The following is an 8,618-nucleotide window of genomic DNA, read 5'->3' on the forward strand; positions in this document are numbered from 1 at the left end:
AGGTTAACTTACCAAGCTTTAATTATGAGACCGAGATAACCTAGAAGAAAAAAAAAAAACAATTACGAGCCCAATCCTAATCAATCCAATATTAAGGGATGAAATTGAAAAAAAAAACCAATAAAAAAAGAACATGAAAAAAACTTCAGTCAACTCGCTAAACCCGTAACTCAGGTCATGAGACTAAGATAACCTCATAAAAGGCAAATTGAAACAAACTATAAAACTTAATTTCTAATCAACCCAATATTGAGTTATGAAATTGAAAAAAAATAAAAAAAAAATAAAAAAACTCGAGTCAACTAAGTTAGCACGAAGATGTCGTGAATCGAGTATTGAAACTAAGATAGCCCCATGAAAAGCAAATCAAAATAAATCATGAATCTTAATTGGTTCTTGAGACTAAAATAATCCTATAAAAAGCAAACCGAAATAAATTATGAAACTCAATTTCCAGTAAATTTAATTTTAAAAGGTAAAATTAATGTTAAATAATAAAATTAAAATATATATATACTTTTCCAATGAACAATGCTTTGTGAGGAGATTTCTCCTCTTCAGTTAGTTCTTATTAATTATTCAAACTAATAAAATTACAACATAATGACATACACATGGCTTGTTTAACATAATTTTAAGATGAAATTAACCCTAATAGTACTAACTAGATAAGAGATCGTGCTATGCCAGAAGTTAGCCTAAATCTTTTTCAAAGTAAAAGGGAGATGTTATGGTGACTGAAGTATTAATAAAAAAGAAAATAAAATCAAGACTCGGGTTATTGACTTGACTAAATATAATAAACTTGGATTATTTAAATAATATGAATAAGAAGATAAAACGACAATAAATAAATTGATAAAAAAATTAACATAAAAAAGATAAAAAAAGACTCAACCTGAGCTCATCTAAGTTAGTATGCTAGATTTGCGATTTGGTTATCATAACCTAATATTGAAGGGAGAAATTGAAAGAAATATTTAAAAAAAAAAGATCTGAGTCAACATATATTGAACCTACTAACCCAGCGACCATTAACACATGATTGAGATAACCCCACAAAGAAAAGTGAAGAAAAAACATGAAGATCAATTTCTAATAAATTAAATGTTGAAGGATAATTTTTTTAAAAAAATAAATTTTAAAAAGAACTTAAAAAAAAAGACTGAAGTCAACCTATGCTAAACTTCGAAACTCATGACCATAGTCATGAGCCCAAGACAAAATATAAAAATTAAAAAATAACTAAATATTGAGGGATAAAACTAAAAAAATATAATAAAAAAAGATCCAAAACAAAGGAAATAGCAATAAAAAAAGAACATGGACTAATTTGATATAAAATTAATTTAAAATCAAATGTTGAGACATGAAATTAAAAACAAAATTCAATTAGGAAAGGATAAAAAAATAGCATTCAACAAAATAAGGACCAAATTTAATATAAAAATTAAATAAAATAAATTAATGAGGAATATAATTGAAGAAAAACATTGATAAAAAAAAGATTAAAAAAACAAATAATAATCGGGACCAAATTGAATTAAAAAAATAAAAGGACAAGAGAGAGAAAAGAGGGAAGAGAATAAAAAAGTCCACGTGAGCTCATCCTCATTGTTGTTTACACGCGTCATACAACTGGAAAAATCACGATGAGATGCTCTCAAAGTCTTTGTGAAAAACGGTGTTTGGATGTGGGACAATGAATGATTTTTTTTTAAAAAATATTGCTTTTGAGGGTAATATTGTATTTATATTATGTTTTTAAAATATAAAAAGACTAAATTGCCCTCGATCAACCTTTTAAATTTTTTTTACTCTTAAGGGTGATGTTCATTGATTTTTTTTATTATAAGGACAAAATAATAATTTTATTATTATTATGATAGTAATTTATGTCTGGGAACCTAATAAATTCACCATGCCAATTATTTTTTTAATAGTAATCATAAACCTTAAAAGAAAGAAGAAAAAACAAAAAATTTGAAATGCCTAAAACTCATCATTCTTTCTGGACACATTGTATGTCTTATAATTGATGCTCTATTGATATATTATGCAAAAGTTAGTTTATGATAATTAAAAATATTAAGCATAAGAAGAGATGTGAGAGGGGGAAGTTATATATTTAAGGAGACTTGTGCTACTATTGAAGAGATAAAAATATATACATATTTTATATCTCATTTAGGTTTGTTTAGTAGTTATTTTTAATATTTTTCATGTTAGGTTTGTGTAGTAGTTACTTTTTATATTTTTCATTTTTTTAAACTTAATTTTGTTTATTTTATCTTTGTGTTAGGCTTGAGTGAATAATAACAAAAAGAGAAAAATTATAAATCAACAAGAAATTTTTATTTTGAAGTTGTCTAGAATTAAATAAAAGACACTTTTAGTGAAGCATGCAACTTTTCTACTATGCTTTAAGAAATTTTTCTTTTTGAACTCTTCATAGCAACCATCTATATTTTGGGCATAAATTTCTTTCTAATTGAACAAATAAGGCGATTTTCATGACATTTAAAAGTTAACTTGATAGGCTACAATTCTTAAGCTCGTCACTTGGTCAATATCAACCTATATTGAAGAGAAATTTAAACCATAAATTGATGGTCTGACATAATAAAATCACAGTTGTTTATATAGATGGGTCAACTTTATGGATTGAGCTGGACATGCTAAAAAAGAACTAGATAAAGTCTCATATATTCTTGAAAATATCTTGAAGTCTAGTTTCTAGAGAATTTTAAGGTTTATGATTTTGTATTCTCCGAAAGAAGTTGCATTTGTTTTAGTATTAGTGGCCCAATGATAGAACTATTTGTGATTTTTAACTTTTTAACATCACAACTTACCATTCTGTGTTAGCAAGCATCTAATTATTTAAGGGAATTAAGAGACATGTAAATATTGTGTTTACCACATAACAAGTTAGCTATAATTTATCAAACATATTTAAAGGTTCAATTTGAAAGAGGAAACAAAATTTCTAATCTACCTAGAAAACAAAATCACTAATCAATAGGAATTTAATTCCTAAATTTTCTCCTAATCCTAGAAGAAATTTTTTGAAAGTTGGGTATATAAAAAAATATGGACATAAAAAAAGAATAAAGTGTTTATTATTTATCCTTTTAATAATAATTTAGCATTAAAGGTTTGGAAAGAGGTTGTACAATGAAAACTATATAGAAAAGATGTTGGCGATGAAAAGTTTCTTCCTAGTTTTCCTTCGCCCCTTTTCCTTTTTTTTCATTGTTGATTTACATTATTTTTTTTTTAAATACGAACAAAGTCTTTTTGCTAGGACTACAATGTAGCCTAACTATGATGTTTTAATTTTGTTCTTAAATGCTATTCTGAATTGTCAACACTATTTTTAATGCTTTGGGATATAGGCCAATATTTGAATGATTTAATGATTATATTGAGACTGAGAGATGATATATAATGTTTGCTTCATGCAATGAATGCCATCAATTAAATGAAATCTACATATAAACAAACATAATTTGTGTGGTTATGTTATCACTTATACCAAAATTCATAAAATTGAATGTGCTTTTGTATATTAAATTAATATGGAGAGATGATATATAATGTTTTTTTTTATTTCCTCTTTAATCAATTATTCAAATAGAAATAGAATAACTAATTTTAATGTTTTGTTGATTAATCAATCTTTATAGGTTCAACACTCTATTTTATTTTTGTTATTACTTATTTGATTTTATACATTTGCAAAAATTCACATCAATTACATTGCCAAAATCATGATATTTTTAGAACTAGTACAAATTGCTTATATTTAAGCAATATAAGTTGATTTTAGACAATATGGTAATTGATCTTTTAAGGTTGTAATATGGATGTTACAACTCAAACTTTTTTCTTAATACTCAAGTATTACAACTTAAATACAATTTGATTTATTTGCCTAAGTTATAAGGATAACAACTAATATAAATTCATTAATCACATATTATTAGACAACTCAGTTTGGGTTTAGCTTTCTTTTATGAAAATCGACTTTACATGTTGTCAAGTTACAAGTTCATCTTCTTACAAGCTTATCTTTGCTATGAAATACCTTTTATTTTTCACATCAAGCAACAATCTTGTACAAAATAGTTTTTTTTACTATAATTACAGCACTTGATATTTTTGTGTGTATATTGCTCATAGTAATGATTATTTCTTCTAATATATTGATTTTGGTGATGTTAAGCTCTTAGTATGGAGTTTTTTCTCCAGTGAGATCCTCTACTACATAAGAAAAATAGTGAAAACATGCTTTTGTTTTTATGGGATATGAAGTCTTCATAGCAAGTATTAAATAGTAAATACCTCATTTTTTTTAGGTTATCAGAATTATTTGTAAAAAGATATTAATTATTCAATTCTTAATAGATTTTTTTTATCTGTAAGATTAACTAGTCAAACTGAGCACAAACACTTAATAAAATATATTTATTCTTTTTACCATACCCAATTTATTTTTTTATCACACAACAATCAAATCTTGATTCATAGATTTTTCTTAAACAAAATACCATCCAATGATTGAATTCAAATTGATACCTTTTTTTTCATTTCTTTTAGAACAATCACAAACACCATTTTTATTATGAATTTACTATTAATGGTTCATGTAAACTACTTATTTGTAAATGCCCCTAACAAATCTATTAATCTTTTCCATTCTAACCTATTTCTATTTCTTTATTTTATTTTTTAGTTAAGTCTTTTTAATTGTATTAGATAGAATAATCCGATCTCAAGGATAAGAAGAAAGAATAGTGTCTTTGATCTTTTATGGAAGAATTTTGTAACATTTTCTACTTTTTTTATAGCTGGCCAAGTATAAAGAAATATTTTGAGTTGTAATGTAGAATTAATTTTTCAAGATCTTTTGTCTCTAATATAACTTGATGAAGAAAAGTGATTACTTATTATTCTTCATAAATGATATACTGTCTTCAAAATGGCCTTAGCCAATAAAAATTATTTTATTCTCCGACCTAATATAATGTTTGTTTATTATATCAAAATAAAAAAAAATACAGAGATAGTTGTGACAAGTTTATCTTGTTTTTTAAAATATAAAAATTTATTTTAAAATATATTTATTTTATATATTCAATTTTATCTCATCAATCAAATATATTTTTATTTTTTATATACTTCATCAGGTTGAAACTATTTTTTTTATAAAAAAAATTGAAACACCAATAAAGATTATAAATATAAATTAACCCATGATTTACAAGTTTATCTAACAACCTAATGATTCGGACTATTTTTCGAGGCGGATATGCCACCATGACAAAAACTATCTCGAGGACGAGGATGCCCTTGCTCGTTAAACCGAAAGAAAAGAAAAGGCACTTACAACTTACAAGTTAAAACGACGTTGTCTCTTCTCTAACTTAAGCATTCCTTATTACATCATCATCTCACCCGATGGATAGGCAAACGAGTGGATAACTCCTCGCTCTCCTCCTCTCTCGCTCTCTGCAGCAGCAGCAGCCCACCATCTCATTAACAAATTTGCCTCTCTCTCCAACAATGTCCGCCTCCACTTCACTCTCCTTCTTCTCCTCCTCTCTTTTCCTCTCTTCTTCTCACAACAAAATCCCCAAATTGACCTCCTTTTCCACTACTAAACCCCAATATTCCCTTAAATCCCTCTCCATTTCTTGCCAAGTAGCAACCCTTCCAATCCTCTCTTTCACCGGGGAAAAAATCGGCGAAACTTACTTAGACCTCAAGACAGCGCCACCCGAGACCGCCCGTGCTGTCGTTCACCGAGGAATCATCACAGACCAACAAAATAAGCGACGTGGCACTGCCTCAACTCTCACCCGCGGTGAAGTTAGAGGCGGTGGCAGAAAACCCTACCCTCAAAAGAAAACGGGGCGAGCTCGCCGTGGGTCCATGCGCAGCCCACTTCGCCCTGGTGGTGGCGTGATATTTGGGCCCAAGCCCAGAGACTGGTCCATTAAGATAAACAGGAAGGAAAAACGGCTAGCCATGTCGACGGCTTTATCAAGTGCTGCGAGTGAGAGTGAGAGCGTGATTTGTGTTGAGGAATTTGGGGATAAATTTGAGAAGCCGAAGACGAAGGAGTTTATAGAAGCAATGAATCGGTGGGGATTGGACCCGAAAGAGAAAGTTATGTTTTTGATGATGGATGTTAGTGATAATGTGGGATTGTCGAGCAGGAATATTGGGACTTTGAGGATGTTGACGCCCAGGACTTTGAATTTGTTCGATATTTTGAATTCGGATAAGTTGGTTCTTACGCCCGATACTGTGGATTATTTGAATAGTAGATATGGAGTTGATTTTGAAGGAGAGACCGACGAAGACGATGAAGAGGATGATCAAGATGAAACTGAAGGTTAAATTGATGGCAATGTGGTTATTTACGTTGTTTTTTTTGGTAATTGTGGTTACTAATTTTGAAATTTAGGATCGAATATGACGTATTTGACAATTTCTAATGTCTGAAATTTAATTGTTTGGCTTAAAATTATATTCTGTTACCCTTAAGTGAGTGGCTAACTCACTAATATGCGAAATGTAGATAAAATTTGCATCATATTGTGATGGTGCGGAAAGGAAGTGATTTTGTTTTTTGCTGGTTTGGCAGTAAGTAATGCAACTGATGCGTTTGGCAATTGTTCTGTAGGTCTGTGTTTTGTTTCTTTATAACTAAGAGCTGTTAGTTAAGGCTCTGATCTGTTATATTTGTTTTTGGATATTTTGTTTCAATGTCTTGAATGCTGTCATTGCTTGCTGATTCAACATAACCGTACACTTGTTTCTTTTTCCTGTTTTTGCAATTTTCTCTTTTTAGTTCTCTGCACTTTAATATGGCTACTGGGTGTGATGAAATTCTTGAGTGCTTTTTTCGTTGTGATATCTCTTGGATATTCTTTGATGCTTATCTTTTGTTTGTTCTTGGTCCTGAGATGCAGAAACAGAAGGAAATGAAAATGCTGATGCAGCAGACTGATGGTGAAGAATTTTCTAACCACCTTGACCCTGGATCATTGCCCTTCATATAACCATGAAGATGGTCTCTGTTGTGCTGAAGCAGACATTTACCTGATTTTTGGGCAGCAGATTTATCATTTTGCGTGGTTTTTTTTCGGTATCCCTTCCATGTATTGTTTTTCTATCAATTTACTCGTTCTCTTGGTTGAAAATGTATCTAGTTAGGCCAGTCACATTACTTGTTATTCTATCCGAGTATTGCTTTTCTGTTCAGCCCTTTTCTTTTTCCATAATTCTGATTACTTATATGTTTACTCTTTTGCAGTCTATTATTGTTCTGTTCTTGTTTTTGGCAATCTGCATCTTTATAAAATGCCCCCAACAGATTGCCAATTGTTAGAAAAGAAAAAATAAAATCGACATATTGATTCATATTTATTGCTCGTTAATCTAGCAAGTCATTATCATGATTCGTGAAAAAAGTTTTTGTTGGTGGTGCTTGTAAATTTTTGAAGCAGAAAGTTCAGGCAAAAAATTTAAAATAGAACTGGCAGTGAACGAATTTTTTTAAGTTGATGATATAGCTATTATTTCATCCTCCACTTTTAAGAGTGTCTAGAAGCAGAATTTGGTAGTTAGCAATGGACATTTTGGTTACTGATGCTTCGCCATCTGTATGCATCTCAAGTTTGAGTCTAGCCATTCTCACATACCATGTATGACAGCATTAAACAATATATGATACAAAAACAGAGTCAATGTTTAATTTTTAACTCGTCAATATAACTGCTTTATTTGTCAGATGCCTCTCTAACATGTGTGTTTTGGTCTTTCAGAATTCTATTAATACGAGTAGGGCAACTTCATGTGTCTTTTAAGACTGCTAAAATTCTCTTCATATGCTTTAGGGAATGTGCATTAATGTTTAGCACTCCTCTGTACTGTACTGCACTGCACAGTTTCATGCTTCGATGAAAGTTCATTTTAGCCTGAATTTGGCTCGTGCTAGTATCTTTATACTGCCTTGGAATGCTTGAACTCAATTTGCCTTCTGAGCCAAATAGCTTATTGTAGTCAGGCACTTGATTTACTTCAGCATCCTTGAAGTAGTAGTTTACTCATTTGTGCCCTCTTAACTCCTTGTGTGATGCATCCCATGCCTGATTCGCTTCTTCTTGTTAAGCTTTCTTACTTGTTAGTACTTTGAACCCCATCAAGATCGTGTCCTTTTGCGAGCGTACTATACCATACCTTGTGTATATTATAGATTGTCTTGGGCTTCAAGATCGATGTAGGATTTTAGGTGCGAATATCTTATCTAAGTTTGATACTTAGATATAGCTGTTGAATTGGGTTTGACTGCTCACCTACGAATATTAGTTTTTTATTTAATTAGGTGGTGCGAGTGGATTAATATTTTATGTGTAAAGGAAATATTTGTCATAGTTGTGCTAGAACAGTGAAGTTGAATGACGCGTAGACTGTATAAAGCAGAGGAAACTTGGGAAAATTATATTGCCTGCAGCAAAAAAGATGATATACAAAATTCATATGGAGCCTCGTGTCTTTCTCGCTTTACGAATCCTTTGCTTTATGCCTATCCGTGGGTGTAATAA

The 8,618-nt window shown here is 30.2% G+C and overlaps 1 protein-coding gene across 2 annotated transcripts; it reads left to right on the plus strand.

Moving 5' to 3' along the window:
- The first annotated feature begins 5,429 nt into the window (after window positions 1-5,429).
- On the plus strand, window positions 5,430-7,275 carry LOC133689996 (large ribosomal subunit protein uL4c). Of its 2 annotated transcripts, none has more exons than XM_062110126.1 (2): window positions 5,430-6,445; window positions 6,984-7,275. In XM_062110126.1, the coding sequence occupies exon 1, from the start codon at window positions 5,569-5,571 to the stop codon at window positions 6,406-6,408; it is 840 nt and encodes a 279-aa protein (XP_061966110.1). In that variant the 5' UTR covers window positions 5,430-5,568; the 3' UTR covers window positions 6,409-6,445; window positions 6,984-7,275. The 2 variants fall into 2 exon arrangements, with proteins under 2 accessions (XP_061966110.1, XP_061966108.1); XM_062110124.1 differs by having other exon boundaries at window positions 5,432-6,403.
- The last annotated feature ends 1,343 nt before the right edge of the window (window positions 7,276-8,618 follow it).

The sequence above is a fragment of the Populus nigra genome, chromosome 3, assembly GCF_951802175.1.
Source record: "Populus nigra chromosome 3, ddPopNigr1.1, whole genome shotgun sequence".
NCBI classification, from domain to species: domain Eukaryota; kingdom Viridiplantae; phylum Streptophyta; class Magnoliopsida; order Malpighiales; family Salicaceae; genus Populus; species Populus nigra.